Source organism: Dipodomys ordii, unplaced genomic scaffold (genome assembly GCF_000151885.1).
Source record: "Dipodomys ordii isolate 6190 unplaced genomic scaffold, Dord_2.0 Scaffold30, whole genome shotgun sequence".
Taxonomy (NCBI): Eukaryota; Metazoa; Chordata; class Mammalia; order Rodentia; family Heteromyidae; genus Dipodomys; species Dipodomys ordii.
In genome coordinates, this window is record NW_012267246.1 from 10,167,913 (window position 1) to 10,185,653 (window position 17,741).

The window sequence follows — 17,741 nt, forward strand, 5'->3', positions numbered from 1 at the left end:
CTGTGGCTCAAGTGGTAGAGCGCTAGCCTTGAGCTGAAGAGCTGAGGGACAGCGCCCAGGCCCAGAGTTCAGGCCCCACGACCAGACCCCCCCAAAAAAAACAATTCCCCTTCCAACCTGCCTGCACAGTTTCCCATCCTATTCTAGTCTTTTCCAGGCATGTTTAAAATCTCTTCATGCATATACAATAAAGTACAAATATAAAATTTTTATTTTTACTGAATCTTTTTCCCTCTTCCCCTTTTTAAAACCAAAAGCACATACTTTGTTGTCTTCAGTGTGGTGCTTTGGTCATAACAGTGTCTGGAGCATTGCATGGTGAGCTGTGTGCTTCAGGACTGTTTCTTACCTGCCTGAAGTGTCTTTGTGTCTCTTTGTGTCCTTCCCTGTTATCTGGTTGAACCACCTGTTACCTAACACCATAATACTCAGGCATTTCAGGGTTTGTTTGGATTTTTTTTTTCAAGTGCAGCAGGTTAGACAATTTGTTGAAAATACCAATTCTAGTCTTTTATCTTCCAAAGCAGCTGTACAATTTAGAAATGAAAATCAACATCAGGATCGATTACTCCTCATGAAGAGACAAAGTCCTACATTTTAAAATAAGTGCCTTGTTGGGGGTTTAAAATGATAAAAGTTGAAAAAACTGGTCTTTTGGTTAATGGCAAGAAATTAGCAGAATTACAAAGCTGATTATGGGATTAAAAAAACAAGGAACTTGGAAGACTAAGGACAGACAACTCAGGTTTGGACAAAGAGAAAACGTCATTGTCAGTTAACGTCTTGCAGTGACTGCCTTGAACTAAGCAGAAATAGTATCTCTAGAAATGTTTGGATGGCAAAATAACTCACTTGAATTTTGTGCTTTGAATGAAGAAGAATCCATTTTAGTCTTTGTAACAATAATACTATGTAATAAATCACAATTCAGGGATTTAAAAAATAGCAGCCTACACCTCAGATTTGGCAATGATGTTTAAGATAAAATATCAAAAGTACAGTCCACAAAGAAGCTTGATAGGGTGGCCCTCATTCATATTTAAAAGTTATGTTCTGCAAAAAGACACTGCTCAGAATGAAAACACAAACCACAGGCTGGAACAAAAGGTTTGCCAAACACTATCTGAGATAGGCCTTATATCCAAAATAGGTAAATTTAAAACAGTAAGAAAAGGGGAGCAGCTGGGAAGGTGGCTCAGTGGTAGAGCGCTTGCCTTGCATGCCTGAAGCCCTGGGTTCGATTCCCCAGCACCACATAAGCAAAAAGAAAAAAAGCCGGAAGTGGCGCTGTGGCTCAAGTGGTAGAGCGCTGGCCTTGAGCTGAAGAGCTGAGGGACAGCGCCCAGGCCCAGAGTTCAGGCCCCACGACCGGACCCAAAAAAAAAAGGGGGGGGGGAGAAATGTTAAAGTAGACATCTCAGCAAAGAAGACATACAGATGGTAAATAAGCACAAGAAACCATATCATGTCATTAAGGAATTTCAAATTAAAACAATGAATGTATTACATATATCATTAATGAACCTTGGTCAGCTTTGCATTGCTATAATGAAATGCCTAAGGTGATTAGCATATAAAGAGGAAAGGTGTATTTTTGGCTCCTGGTTCTGGAGGCTCCCGTCTATTACCTGGTAGTTCTATCATTCACTGTAGGTCTCCAGGGAAAGCCACAGCTCAGGGAAGGAGTATACTGAAACACACTGATTACAACATGAACCAGGATGTAGAGAAAAAGAGAGGCTCAGTAAGATCCCATGATCCCTTTCAGGAGCAGTGACCTGACAACCTCCCATAAGGCCTTGCTTCCTAGTCCAATGAACCTCCCATTTCCTCCACATGGGGCCAAGCCTTTACCACAGGGACTTGTGGGAGACATTCATCCAAACTGTAGCAAGGAGATACCTTGACTACACACTTGTAAGAATGGCCAATGTGCAAAGTACTAACCACACAAAGATAGCATGGATGGGAGCAACAATCGGTGGCAATGTGGCTATGGCATGGTGTAGCCACTTGGGAAGACAGTCTGGCAGTTTCTGACTGGTTAGAACTATGAATCTCCACAAATGCACTGAAAGTAGTAGCTGATCTTGACGACCTGTAATGTGAGGGTTCCTGGTTGTCTCTCCCCCCAGGAGATCTGTAAAGACAAGTTGTCTTAGCCAGGTGCTGATGGCTCACGCCTGTAATCCTAGCTTCTCAGGAGGCTGAGATCTGAGGATGGCAGTTCAAAGCCAGCTGGGGTGGGAAAGTCCAGGAGACATTTTTTTTTTTTTTTTGGTCGGTAGTGGGGCCTGAACTCTGGGCCTGGGCGCTGTCCCTCAGCTCTTCAGCTCAAAGCTAGTGCCCTACCACTTTGAGCCACAGCGCCACTTCGGTTTTTTCTGCTTATGTGGTGCTGAGGAATCGAACCCAGGTCCTCAAGGCAAGCACTCTACCACTGAGCCACCTTCCCAGCCCCTGAAACTCTTTTATCTCCAATAAACCACCAGAAAACCGGAAGTGGCGCTGTGGCTCAAGTGGTAGAGTGCTAGCCTTGAGCTGGAGGGACAGTACCCAGGCCCAGAGTTCAAGACCCATGATTGACCAAAGAAAAAAACAAAACAAAAAGACAAGTTGTCTTCATTATAATGTTACTCATATTATCTCATAAGAGTTCAGTGGAATATCTCAGTGTAAAAAGGAAACAGCTTGAGTTCACAAGCAGATAGGAGAATCTAGCTTTCCAGAATTAAAGTGTTTTAACATAAACATAGTGCCACTTGTCTTACAAAATTGTTGCTTTGAAAACATTTTCATAAATTTGTGTGAATATGTAATCTTGTTTACTGTTGTTTTAAAAGATATGTTTTGAAACTTCAGTTTTTTATTTCCAAGGTGGCTAATTACAGAAAACAGAGCCCTTCGGCATTCTCAGTATTTTGTTTGTGTGTGTGCTGATACTGGGATTTGAACTCAATACCTGGGTACTGTCCCTTAGCTTTTTCTCTCAAGGTGAGCACACTACCACTTGGCCCACAGCTCCTCTTCTGGCTTTTGCTGGGTAATCTGATAGGAGTCTCATGGACTTTCTTGCCTGGGCTGGCTTTGAATGGCAGTCCTAAAATCTCAGTCACCTCATTAGTTAGGATTCCAGGCATGAGCTATTAAAACCCGACTCTCTAGAGTATGTAAGTTATCCTGAATGCAAAAATGTGTGAGTGCTGCTATTCTAGAGCAGCATAACTGTGAAACTTCTTTGATAAAGCTGAATGACAATAAATAAGGAAGCTTGCTGCCACATAGAGCAATGAGGTAGAAACAAAAGAAGGGTTTCAGAAATGGATTCAGCTCAAGTAGGAAACAGGAACTAGGAATAACCCCGAGGGGAGGAGCCCAAAGGGTTTGTGAAATATAAATCATTTACTTGTTCCGTGTGTGGGCCAGTTGTGCCTGGCAAATATACTTGCCTGGCAACCTCCAAGGTTAGTTGAGACAGATATGGTTGTAAATGATGCCAAATGTAATAATAATGCCACTTATATTACATCTGGCACTAAGAAACACAGTCCAAGTCCCTGTGGCATCATTTTTCACAGTTACCTTTTTGCCATCAGGCAGTCATTTTATTCATAAATCGCAAACTTATAAAAACAAGAATGTGGCTATGGACTCAGCCCTAATGCTAAATCTGGCCTCATCCTACATCCACCTAGAAATTTCCATGAAAAAGTTTACCCATGTCAAGCCTTCACTACAGAAAGTGCTTGTTTGAAAGTAACAGTGTCCTCAATACATAGTGCCAATGTTGTTATGGCAGAAAAAAAAAATCCGGGAAAATGAGGCGTAGGAAACAGCAGCCAGAAATCCAGAGGTAAATGTTGTATTCATTAATAGCTTGATTAAAAGCACAGAAGCATTGTTTTTCTCTCCCATTAGCTACAACATTTAGTAAAAGAGAAAATAGCTTTTCCTTCTGGCCTTGCCTGCATGTCCAGTTGTTTAGCATATTCTAAAACTTTTTTATCTCAAGAATGAACAGTTGTCTTGGGGTGTGTGTATGTGTGTGTGTGTGTGTGTGTGTGTGTGTGTACAAGTCTTGGGGCTTGAACTTAGGGCCTAAGCACTATCTCATAGAGCTCAAGGCTAGTGCTCTATCATTTGAGCCACCGCTCTACTTCCAGCTTTTTTGGTGGTGAAATGGAGTAAGAGTCCCATGGACTTTCCTGCTCAGGCTGGCTTTGAACTGAGATACTCAGATCTCGGCTTCCTGAGTAACAAGGATTACAGGCATGAACCACCTGTGCTCAGCTCTGGACACCTATCTTGACAAGAAGGAGTAACAGAATCCATTCTTTGTTTGATATCTGTGACTCAGGTTTGGCAAAAAGTCCCACCTACATCAACCACAGTACTGCAGCCCTCCTGTGCAGGAAGGAGTGCCATAGGCAGCTACTGGGAAGAGGGAGCAAGGTGGACCAGGACAGAATATGTATTGGGGTCACTGACCATGATTCTGAAGGGCTCTCCTTATCAAAGACAGCCTACATAGGACATCAAAATAAAAGATCAGGAATCAAGGAATAAGACCCAAGGTCACAGCTACCTCAAGGGCAAACCCCCCCAATAATGTCTTCTGTGACTCATGTAGATGGCCAGAAAACTCTGAACCACAAGATGGCAAAGGAACAACTGCAGCTGAACCACCAAGCTGAGAATGAGGCTGAGCAGGGAAGAGCTAAGAAAATGCCCACATTCATCTCTACCATCATCCACTTCAGTCATCCGACAAGAAGAAATGAAAATGAAATTCCAGCTGTAAGAAATGAACAGAAGATACTTAGGAGGCTGTGAACTGAGGGATGTGGTTCAAGCCCAGCCTTGGCAGGAAAGTCCATGAGACCTGTACCTCCAATTAACCACCAAAAGGCCAGAAGCAGAGCTGTGGCTCAAGTGGTTAAGCACAAGGTCCAGAATGCAAGCCACAGTCCCAGCAGGAAAAAAGTAATTATAGATAGTCTATGTTGATAGTTGTGATATTACATCTTTTTTGGTAATGTCAAGCATAGTTTAAAAACAACAAGAAGCAAGCTTCCTGTAATCTTAGCCACTTGGGAGACTGAGATCTAAGGATCACAGTTCAAAGCTAGCCTGGGCAGAAAAGTCCATGAGACTTTATTTACAATTAATCACCAAAAGCCAAGGTGAAGCTGTGGTTCAAGTGGTAGAGTGTCAACATTGAGTGATAAAACCAAGGGACAGTGCCTAGACCTTGAGTTCAAGCCCCAGTCCTGACACAAAAGATATAGATATAGCATATAAAATGTGAGAGAAAGAGAAAGAGAGTCACTTTTTTTTTTAATCTACTCATCCATCGTAGGGCATCTGGGTTGTTTCCAAAACCTGTCCATTGTGAACAGTGCTGCAGTGGACATGGTGTGAAGGTACCCTCATTGTATCCTATCTTACAGTCTTTTGGATAAATGCCCAGGAATGGGATTGCTGGCATAGTGTAGTTTGATTAGTTTTTGAGGAATCTCCACGCTTATTTCCATAGTGGTTGCGCTGATTTACATTTCCCCCCAGCAGTGTAGTAAGGTCCCATTCCCCCTCTCCCCCATCCTCTTCAGCATTGGTTATCTCTATTCTTGATAATGGCCATTCTGATGAGTTAAATAGGATCTGAGTGCTATTTTGATTTGCATTTCCTTTATGGCTGGGTAAGTTGGCCATTTCTTTATGAATTTATTGGCCATTTGAACTTCTCTTAGAAGGTGTCTATTTTGTTCTTTGGCTTATTTATCAGTTGGGTTATTGATTCTTTGGAGGGAGTGATTTTTTAAGCTCATAGAATATTCTGGTTATTAGACCCTTGTCAGATACATGACTGGCAAAGATCTTCTCCCCTTCAGTCTTTTAAGCTTAATGACAATGTCCTTTGTTGTGCAGAAGGTTTTTACCTTAATGAAATTCTACTTGTCAAGTCTCTCTCCTAATTGCTAAGCTCCTGACATTTTGCCGAGGAAATTCCTGCTATGCCAATAAATTCTAGCGTTTCCTCTATTCCTTTTTGTAGGAATTTCTGATTTCAGGCTTTTCATTAAAGCATTTGGTCCACTTTGAATTGATATTGATACACAATGAGAGATAGGAGTCCAATTTCAATCATTTGCATGTGGATATCCATTTCTTTCTACACCATTTTCTGAAGATGCTACTTGAGTTGATTTTTGAGAAATTCATTTAATTTTTTTTTTGGTCGGTCGTAGGGCTTGAACTCTGGGCCTGAGCTTTTCAGCTCAAGGCTAGCACTCTACTACTTGAGTCATAGTGCCACTTCTGGCTTTTTTTTTTCTGTGTATGTGATACTGAGGAATTGAACTCAGGATTTCATTATGCTAGGCAAGCACTCTAACACTAGGCCACATTCTCAACCCCAATTCATTTAATTTGTAATGAAAGTTTACAACTTGATTTCTCAAAAAAAAAAAAGGAAAAAGAAAAAGAAAGTCAACAAACTACAAGTACTAAGAAAGTATCTAATAACAACAATAAGAAAGAATTACAAATAAAGTAGATAGGTTAGGAGGAAAGATTTTGGCCAAAACTATATTGATTTTGGTATGAGTGCTATCCAAAATTCTGAATGAAAATTGGCTAGACCACCTCTATCAATGTCCACCATGTGCGTTCATTTGGGACCTTCTCAAGCACACTAAGTTCTCAGCCATCCTTATGCCTTGACCCAGGCTGGGTTCTCTGTCCCTCTTCCATTTGTAAATTATCATGCTTCCTGTAAGTTCCAGCTTGATAAATGTCACTTCTTATTCCAAGTCATTCTCAACTGAGTCTAATCAGAGTGGAACCATATACTCTTTGTCTTTCTGGGCCTCACCTGATTCACTCAAGGACTGGCATATAGATAGAGTTATCTGCCCATGGGAGTTCCTGGCAGCCATCTTGTCACAGAATAGAACCTGAGAGTGAAGCCAACCTCCAGTAGGACAGAGGAGAGAGTGATAGAAGGCACATTCTAAGAGCATCCTTTGAATCTCTGAATCAAATTGTGCCAGCCCTTGCTAACTACTTCATGATTCAGTGCCATGTGTAGAGGCAATAGAACTGCCGTAGGAATTACTTTCCACTTTAGATAGACTCTCCTTGACCTAGGTTCCTAACTTTGCACAGAAAGTAAGGTAAAGTTGTCCAAACCATCTGTGTCAGTTTCTTATGACTCCTGCAACAAACTCCCTCCAGATCAGGGGCTTTTAACAACACAAGTTTATCATCTTCCAATACTAGAGTTCCGAAGTCTGAAATGCATTTCATGGAACTAAAAATCAAGATGGCCATTGTGTTCAAAGTCAACCTGGGCAGGAAAAGTACATAAAACTATTCATTGTTGTTGTTGTTGTTGTTTTGTCCGTTGTGGGACTTAAACTCTGAGCCTGGATGCTGTCCCTGGAGCTGAACTTCAGCTCAAAGCTAGAGCTCTACCATGTAAGCCACAACTCTGCTACAGGTTTTCTGGTGGTAAATTGGAGATAAGAATCTCATGGACTGTCATGCACAGTCTGGCTTTGAACTGTGATTCTCAGATCTCAGCTAGGATTACCATAGGTGTGAGCCACTTGCACCCAGCTCACAGGAGACTTTCATCTCCATTAACTACCAGAAAAAGTGGAAGTAGAGCTGTGTTCAAGTGGTAGAGCATTAGCCTTGAGCACAAAAGCTCAGGGACAGTGCCCAGGCCCTGTATTCAAGCTCCAGGACACACACACACACACACACACACACACACACACACAAATCAAGGTGTCAGTTGGGCTGGTTATAGAGAATTGGTTTCCTTGCCTTTTCTCATGTCTAGAGTCTTCCACAATCCCTGACTGTGACCACCCCCTCCATCTTCAAAAGCAGCATTAGCATGCCCCATTTAACCATTTCTTAAGTTCTAATATGAATTCAGTTATTACCTCCTCCTTCTCTCTCCCCCTCCCTTTTTCCTTCTCTCCCTCCCTTTTTCCTTCTCTCGCTCCTTCCTTCCTTCCCTCCCTCCTTCCTTCCCTCCCTTCCTTCCTTGCTTCCTTGCTTCTTTCCTTCCTTCCTTCCTTCCTTCCTTGCTTCCTTCACCATTTTCTGAGCATTAATTAAGGCTGAGCACCTTTCTGGAATACAACCAGCCATCTAAATTCTACCATGAAGGCACTAATAACAGTGTGTTTCTTTGGATTGCCTTGTTACTGGTTCAAATTTAAATGGACAAGCCTTTGAGAAAAGGCACATGAACATGGCAGCACAAAACATAGTTCCCATGATGCTCTACTCTCTCTGGTAAGTTTCTACCTCTAAGGTCCTTAAAACATTGTCTGATGCTCACCAAACACAGAGAACACTCACAATGAAGTTGAGATCTGAAGAGTTGATTTTCACCTAGATGGCACCACCTTCGTGTAGGTGGGTGCTGGTGCTGAGAAAGACATTCACACCCCCGCCCAAAGACTCTCACCTCACTCCCCTTCCCTCCAAGGAAAAAAACAACTGAACTTGGCAAATGTTCCCACAAAACCAATCTCAAGAAACGTTTAACAAAAACAATTGGCTCCAAACCATCTTTGTGTTTTAGAAATACACACTAAGGTATTTACAGGTAAAATAATACGAGGGCTTACATTTGCTTCAGAACAAAATATGTGGGAGAATGTGGGTGGGGTAGAGATGAAGGGGGCTGGGATAAGTTAATAATTATCAAAGCTAGGAGTTGGGAACATAGGGAATCATACTATTCTTTTTTTTTTTTTTTTGGGTCCGGTAACTCTGGGCCTGGGCAGAGCTCTTCAGCTCAAGGCTAGTGCTCTACCACTTGAGCCACAGCGCCACTTCCGGCTTTTTTCTTTTTGCTTATGTGGTGCTGAGGAATCAAACCCAGGGCCTCGAGCATGCAAGGCAAGCACTCTACCACTGAGCCACCTTCCCAGCCCGGAATCATACTATTCTTGCACATATAAAAACTTTTGTTTATGTTTATTTATTTATTTTTGGGTCCGGTCGTGGGGCCTGAACTCTGGGCCTGGGCGCTGTCCCTCAGCTCTTCAGCTCAAGGCTAGCGCTCTACCACTTGAGCCACAGCGCCACTTTCGACTTTTTTCTTTTTTCTTATGTGTTACTGAGGAATCGAACCCAGGGCCTCACGCATGCAAGGCAAGCGCTCTACAACTGAGCCACCTTCCTAGCCCAAAACTTTTATAATAAAAAAAAAAAATAAGAAGGAAAATGTTTTGCATTTTGCCCTGTGTCATTCATTTGGGTATATCTTTTTAGCTTAAATGCTTGCCTCTACTTAAAAATAAACAAGTGTAGGTTTATGAATATTGGCAAAACAGTCACTTTCTACAATTATTCCAACCAAAGCAAAAGAGGGAGGGTAGACATTTTATCTTTTTGTTGCATTGAAAAAATAATGCTGTTCAGGGAAAAAACACATAAAACTCTTAAATATTCTGAAATATGGGTACGAGGTCTAAGTAACACTGTCTTGTCTTTATCACCATCTTGACACCTTAATAGAGGATGAGGACTTTCCTAAAAACTCTAGCGATGAAATAGGTCATTCTTTGAGTTGCAGATGAGTCATGTTGTTTAGCTCCAGAAAAGTCTTGCTCCAGAGAATTCTTGCCCCAAGCCCCTAACTGTTCCTCACCTGGATTGCTTATATAAAACACTTTTGTTAGATTTAATATCTCACACTATATGTGGTTTTGGCCTATTTAAGCTTTGTGCCAGCTACATTGATTGCTGCAAGTTTTTTGCAGATGCTGGCTTTCTAATGAAGACTCCCAGTTCAACCACTTAAAGTGTGGCTTCTCTGTATTTCACTGATCGAATTCCCATGTAACAATTCCAGTAACTGGATTAATAGGAATAAAGATATCATCTGGGGGAAGGCAGTTCAACTTGGTAATAAAAGTGATCAGCCAGTTTGACCTGTCTCAAAATTTTCAGATCTTAATTTCCTGACAGCCTCTTAGCACTGGCATGGTATTATGAAATTGTGGTTTCCAGCCTTAGTACAAACCTGAGCAAACCAGTGAGGGGAGAAGAATTTTTTTGAGATCTCCATCTGTCTTTTCAGTACACCCTTGGTTCAGTATTATCATCTACTGGAAAGGCCACAAGCCTTACAGCCCAAAATGTGACTTGACATCATCTCAGATATTAGGAGAGGAAGGGAGGCAAGTTCTAGAACCTCTCCAAAACTCAGCTTCTTTGTGTATAAAATATAAAACACTGGATACTTGGCAGGAATAACATTCTGGCTTGTAAAGTAAGGGAAAGACTAGATCTAATTAAGTCACCTTGTTTTCACATGCAGCCTAGTGCCTAATCAGATGATGGGGGGCTGTCCTCCCCACTCCCAAGGCTTAGAGGTGAAACAAGCCATCCTTTGAATTGAGGACACACCATGTTCTTTAGACCCAGAGAGAATATGTAAATGCAACATGTTTAGCCCCAGGGAAGCCCTGCTCTGGGTACCTCTCCTAGTAACTTTATGTTGACGTTTTATCACTACCCAAGCATGTGGTTTTTGTCTTTCAAAGTTTGGTGTAAACCCTTCTGTACAGCATCTTTAAAATTAAATTAAATTTAAAAAAAAGTTTGGTGTAAGCTCTGTTCTGGGCTGCTGGTCTTTGAGACAGGAGGCCACCATGCAGACTCTGGCCATTTAATAAAGACTCCCAATTCAGTCTCTAAAAAGGTGACTTCTCTGTATCTTGCAGACCAGATTTACTAGATTTTACCTTACAATACTTGAATCTGAAAGGTTCCCCACAGCTACAAGTGTTGAATGCTTGGTCCCCAGCTGGTTGTGCTATTTTGGAAAGTGAAGGAAACTAGGAGGGAGAGGCCTAACCAGAGGAAATAGGATGCCCATGACTTTGGAGCTTGTTCTTCATCCCCAGTCCTTCTTCTTTCTCTGCTTCCTGTCTTCCATGAGGTGAAGAGCCTCCTCTGCCACACACCAGCTCTGACAATAAATGGGCCCAAGAAACAATGACTGGGGCCAAAAGTAAGTCTTTTTACTATTAGAGGGTTTTTAAAATTTGTTTTGTTTCATTTGTGCTAGTCCTGGGATTTGACCTCTGGTCTAGGCACTGTCCTGAGCTTTTTTTTTTGCTCAGGTCTAATACTCTACCACTTGAGGCCCTGCTCCACTTCCAGCTTTTCGGTGTTTAATTGGAGATCAGAGTCTCAGAGACTTTTTTGCCTTGGTTGACTTTGAACCGCAATCCTCAGATCTCAACCTCCTGGGTAGCTAAGATTACAGGTGTGAGCCACCAGCGCCTAGCTACTCTTTGCTCAGATATTTTGGTCACAACTATGCAAATGTAACAAGTATAGATACTGTGAGGATTATAGATAACATATAAAATGCTTCTGTTATCATTCTGTTATCCTTCCCACGTATTCCATAAAATGATTAGCACATAGTAAAATGCAAAAAAAGACTATATTAAACATTAGAGGAAGGTAAGGCTGTGCCAGGATCCTCTCCTCACAGGTATCTGAAACCCACTCAAGACATCTCCCTCTTATTCTTCCTCTCATCGAATTAATAGACAAGTTCTATCCCTTCAAGTTCGCAGAATCTCTAGAATATATCTGTCGACTTCCCTTAAGTTCTGCTGACTTCTTCCATTCAAGATTTTCTCTTCTCTGGGGCTGGGAAGGTGGCTCAGTGGTAGAGCACTTGCCTTGCATGCATGAGGCCCTAGGTTCGATTCCTCAGCACCACATAAACAAAAAGAAAAAAGCCGGAAGTGGTGCTGTGGCTCAAGTGGTAGAGTGCTAGCCTTGAGCTGAAGTGCTGAGGGACAGCACCCAGGCCCAGAGATCAGGCCCCAGGACCGGACGCCCCCCCCCCCGCAAAAACAAAACAAAAACAACCAAGATTTTCTCTTCTCTCAGACCAGGTCTGTAGCCAGGCTGGTCTTCTCCTGTCTGTGCTGCCCAATCCTCTACTGTATTTTGGGATCTTTTTTTTATGCAGGTACAGGAGCTTTTAGTCAGGGCCTAGAGCTCTTGCTTAGAGTTTAGCTCAAGGATGGCACTCTACCAGTTGAGCCACAGTTCTACTTTTGGCTTTTTGATGTTTGATTGGTGATACATCCCTCAGATTTGTCTTCCCCAGGTGCCTTAAAACTTCAATCCTCAGATCTCAGCTTCCTAAGTGTAAGCACCAACCCAGAAAACCACTTGGATACACAGTCATGTAGAAGAAAGAAGTGTTTAAAATCAGCTAGAGGCTGACAGGCTATCTCTCACGGGATTGAGAGTAGCAAACTGCTCTCAGAGGAGTTTGAAGGCAGAAGAAGGAGCTGGGGCAGGAAATCTTTGTAGACACAGCTGGACCCTGGAGATATCAGACAGCCAGGACAGAACATGCTGTAGCTTGCTCGCAACCAGGGAAATCTTCCTATCGCAGAGACAATACATTCTATATCTGGCATGTAGCAAAATCAATATATTTTATAGCTGTCACATGACCAGGGAAAGCATCCCACAGCAGAGACAATATATTCTATTGCTGGCATCTTGCAACTATGCACTAGAAGTCACGTGGGCCTGGGCCTGGGCCTGGGCTTCCAGACTACCATTGTTGATGTAGCCAGGGCAGGGGGGGACCTGTTGCAACAATGATAAGTACAAGTTGTCATGTCCAAAACGAGCTTTACAACGTTGGCGCTGGGGGGGGGGGAAGGGGGGGCGGGAATAGACATCTGTGGCTGGGCCTGGCTTGTGGCTGACCCAGGGTGAAGGCTGTCAACCCAAAATAGGGGTGAATAAGCTTACACTAAGTAGCTAGGCTTATAAGTATGAAACACCAAGCCCAACTTCCACTGTTAATTCTCATTTTACCTGGAGGAACATTTTTCTTTTTAAAAAAAAATCAAGGTATTTTGGGCATTTACGCAAATGTTTACAAACAAGACCACACTAAAGCTACCAGCACAACTATGTTTATTGCAGCATTATTTACTATCGCTAAGATATGGAACCAACCCAGATGCCCCTCAGGAGATGAATGGATCAAGAAAATGTGGTATATATACACAATGGAATTCTATGCCTCCATCAGAAAGAATGACATTGCCCTATTTGTTAGGAAATGGAGTAAGCCAGGCCCAAAGAAACATAGGTCCGTCCCATGGTTTCCCTTATTTGCAATATCTAGTATATGTCTGAGTCAAGCAGAAAAGGTCAGATAAGGTGATGTTAGGGAAATGAACCCTAAGATACGTATTCAAATGTTTTTTTTCTTTCATGTGATTGTTTCTAACACATAAGATTATTTCTTTGTTGCTTTGTATGTCCCTCCCCCACAGTATAACCCCTGCTTTCTCTGTATTTGATGTCGGTATAATTTGTGGAGGGGAAGGGGAAAAACAAATCGTTTAAATAGGGATACAGGTGGACCCATTGCAACAATGAGATGTACAAGTCGTTATGTCAAAAATGAACTTTACAATTTTGGTGGGGGAAGCAGATTAGGTGGCGGGGGGAGGATGGGAAGGGGAAACAAAGGAGGAGGCTGCAATGCTTGATAAGAAATGTACTCATTATCTTGCCCATATAATTGTAACCCCTCAGTACAGTATTTTCACAATAAAAAAAGAAGAAAAATCAAGGTAAATTTAGCATCTTTTAAAAAGAGTATAATAAACTCTGTATGTCCATCACCCAGTGTTCACAACGGTCATTAAGTTGTCAATTTTGTTTTGCCTGATGCCCACTACCCTTTCCCAGTGTATTTGGAGTATCTGAAGTAGATCCCCGAGGTCATAGTATCTGCAATAGGGGGCATCCTTCTATGCATCTAAATCTTTCACATAACTTGCAAGCTCCACATGATCTGCCTTACGTTGACTTCCCAACTACACATCCCAAGTTGCCGTTCCCTTCTCTGGGCCCAGGGAGACCAGCCTTCTCTTTGCTCCTCTAATATTTTATTGTGTCTCTTTGGACTGTTTTCTATGCTCAGAAGCTCTGTCCTTTACCTTCCGTTCCCCTCATTGCTTACATGTTCGTGTTTCTGTTATCACCTTGCCCATTGTTTTCTCAAGTGGTCCCTAGGCTCTCACTGAGTGCCTCGTGGTCTATTTTTAGTACCCTGTTTCTCTTGCAAGTATTAATACATAATTAATTTTGTAGTTAGTTATATAGAGCTATCACCTTTGTTAGAAATCAGTTCTATGGACCAAGGAATTGTGTCTAGTTTATTATGTGCTATATTAACCAGTAGGCCTCAATATTCTTCTTATAGAAAACATTCAATAATCGATAAATATTTGTTGACTAAAGCTCCTAGGAAAGGCAAACACAAGAGCTAACAACTATTCCTAACTTGTTTATATATTTAGACCAGTATCCTAAACTTTTCAAAACCCTAAGAACAATGCTCTGACCTTTTATTTTCAATATGTTTGTTATAGTCAATATGACATCTTAGAAAGATTATCAGCCAGGTATAAATGATAACCTTAGTTAATACATATACTTGATAATGAACCAGTTGGTTCATGCACATAATTCCAGCACTCATTTTGAGTTTGAGGCCTACACAATATGATCTTTATGAAACAATGCCAATCACCTGTTTGAGGACTGATCATCTTATATGTGGAAATCAGAATATTAAGTTAGCTAGAGAAACTGAATTATCAGACTAAGAATAAGCAATTAAAAAAAAAAAATCAAAACAGAGCCGGGCGCTGGTGGCTCACGCCTGTAATCCTAGCTACTCAGGAGGCTGAGATCTGAGGATCGCGGTTCAAAGCCAGCCCGGGCAGGAGAGACCGTGAAACTCCTATCTCAATAAACCACCAGAAAACCGGAAGTGGCGCTGTAGCTCAAGTGGTAGAGCCCTCGCCTTGAGCTGAAGAGCTGAAGGACAGCGCCCAGGCCCAGAGTTCAAGCCCCACGGCCGACCAAAAAAAAAAAAAAAAATCAAAACATACACACAAAGGCAGGCACTGATACTCACTAGTAATCCTACCTACACAGGAGAATGAGACCTAGAGTTTTATGGTTCTAAGTCAGCCTGGGCAGAAAAGTCTTTTAAGTCTCCATCTCCAGTCATAGCTTAAGTGGTAGAGCACCATATTCTAAGACCTGAGTTTGAACCCAAGTATCTGCAACACACACACACACACACACACACACACACACACACGCACACACGCACACACGCACACACACACCTTACAGCACCACCTAATGTTTACAGAGTAGTAGAAATCATTTTTCCTACATGATTTCATGTAATTCTTAGAACGACCTTGAGATATACCTTATTATTCCCATTTTATACATAATGAAAATATACTACCATGGCATTGAGAACTTCATTTATGAGGTTGGGAATGTGGCTTACTGGTAGGATGCTTGCCTAGCATGTATAAGGCCCTGGGTTTGATTCCTCAATACCACATAAACAAAAAATAAATAAATAAAAGTAATTTGAAAATTTTTTTTATGGGCTGGGAAGGTGGCTCAGTGGTAGAGCGCTTGCCTTGCATGCATGAGGCCCTGGGTTCGATTCCTCAGCATCACATAAGCAGCAAAAGCTGGAAGTGGCGCTGTGGCCTAAGTGATAGAGTGAATTGCTGAGAGCTGAAGAGCTGAGGGACAACGCCCATGCTGTCTGAGTCATTCAGGATTTGAAACCAGGAAGTCTGACCCCAAAGCAGGGATTCTTGTCCCCTGTTAGAGGAGTATTAAATGCCCCCTACTGGCTAATGTGCTTCCAGTTGGTGGTGCTATTTGGCAGGGAATGGAGACTTTCTTAAGTAAGGCCTATCCAAAGGACAAAGGATGTAAGTACAGTGAAGTTATACCTTTGAGAGTTATAGTTTGTCCCTAGTCCCTTTCTCTTATATTGCTCCTACCTCCTGTCTACCACAAAGTGAACAAGTTCACTCTACCACACATTCTTACCACCATTTTCTGCCTTAGGAGAAATCCACAATAATGAAGAGGGCGCACCACACACTGAGAGATTAATTCTCTCAGGATTTTATCACCAAAACAACTAACACATTGGGATTGACAAGTAACCTTTTAGTGCTATAGAATATAGCACTAAATTGAAATAACAACACTAAATTGAAAATAAAATCTAAAAATAAAATAAAGGACAGTTTGATTTGTCTGTTTACATTTCATATACAGACTTTCAGAGGAATGTTGAGTAACCTGATCACAATAAGGAATCCATTCCTTCTAGACCCCTGACTTTAGACTTTATATCGTCTTCTCTACAGAAAGAACCAAACCAGAACTGTCAAGTATTGAAGTTATTCCCTACCATGAACTTGACCTTGTGTTGTTTTCCTCCCTGTTCTGTGCTGCTGGCTTTCTGCAGATGTATGCCAACCAAGAGGAAATGTATTATATTTTTAAAAGGGGAAGTTGTTAGCGTGAGTTAAAATGTGGAACTTAAACCACAAAAAGTGATTCTGTACTAATTATGTATATTGGGAAGTTTATTTTTTAGCACTGTATCAAAGAAAATTTCAGTCATATAAAGTAGTTCATATAGTTTATGTTCACCGTTCTGCTTTAACAATTGTTCATTCATAGCAATATGTTTTGTTTCTATTACTGTTGACTCTGATCTGTTTTGTTTCATTTCAAAGAAAACATGTTTGGGAATAATTTGTATGCTATGTTCTGTTGGTAAAACATAGAAAATATGAGTCAGGTACTGTTGGCCCACAACTGTAATCCTGGCTAGTTAGGAGGCTGAGATCTGAGGATCACTGTTCAAAGGCCAGCCTGGGCAGGGAAGTCTGTGAGATTCTTGTCTCCAATGAGTAGCCAAAAAGACAGAGGTGGAGCTGTAGCTCAAGTGGCAGAGTTCTAGCCTTAAGCAAAAAAAAAAAAAAAGGCTACAGGACAGAGCCCGGACCTTGAGTTCAAGCCCCAGTATTGGACAAAAAGAAGGGGGGAAAAAACAACAACACAAAATATGGACTTCATAGGGGAAAAAAGACTCCTTGAGCAAGATAGTAAGAGAAACAGGAAGAAGGTAGAAGACTACACTGTGATTTTGACTAGAGAAAGGACAGGAAGCCTGGAGTGGATCGTGGGGGTACGACACGCCACACCAGGGAAGTTTTGATGGTAAACAAGAACAGAGTGTATTTATGAGTCACAGCCTAAGCCAGACCCTGCTTTGTGGATCCACATCCGCTCCGAGCCTACCTAAGCTGCAGCTGTAAGAAAGGAAGCCCGGGAGCAGCAGCGTCCTGCCGGCCTGGAGGGAGCCACCCTGCAGTTCTTGCTAAAGCCATTTCAGACCGGATTGACCGGGAGCTGAGCGGACGCCCAGGCCACTCCCTTCGTTAAGGGCTCTGCCTGGAGAGAAGAGGAAATGAGGAAGAGGAAATCGTGGCACGTTTTAAACGTTTCAGCCACCGATCCCGTCCTGCGTGCTCAGCCATGCTCTGTCCACGGCTGTGGACAACACACAACATCCACCAAACTGTGTCATCTGCAGATTTTCATTTTAAAAAGCCAACTTTTTAGGCAGTTGCTTAGTGTATGCACCGTTAAGTTCTAACATCCTGGAGGTAGCTGTCAAAGGAGAGAGACCGATCCAAAGACAGCCTGGAGGCCTGGAGTCCCTGGACCCCCAGACATTGCTCTGCCAGCCTCCCGCCGCGGCTTTCCAGCACTCCCGAGATAGTCGACCCTGTCGT

General features: G+C 42.2%; 1 protein-coding gene across 1 annotated transcript in view; it reads left to right on the forward strand.

Moving 5' to 3' along the window:
- The window catches only part of Sec62 (SEC62 homolog (S. cerevisiae)), a 43,149-nt gene extending 32,274 nt beyond the window's left edge, over positions 1 to 10,875 (forward strand). The window contains exon 8 of the mRNA XM_013016150.1: positions 10,758 to 10,875. Within this exon, the coding sequence (XP_012871604.1) occupies positions 10,758 to 10,875 (118 nt within the window). The remainder of the gene's footprint in view (positions 1 to 10,757) is intronic.
- Positions 10,876 to 17,741: the final 6,866 nt, after the last annotated feature.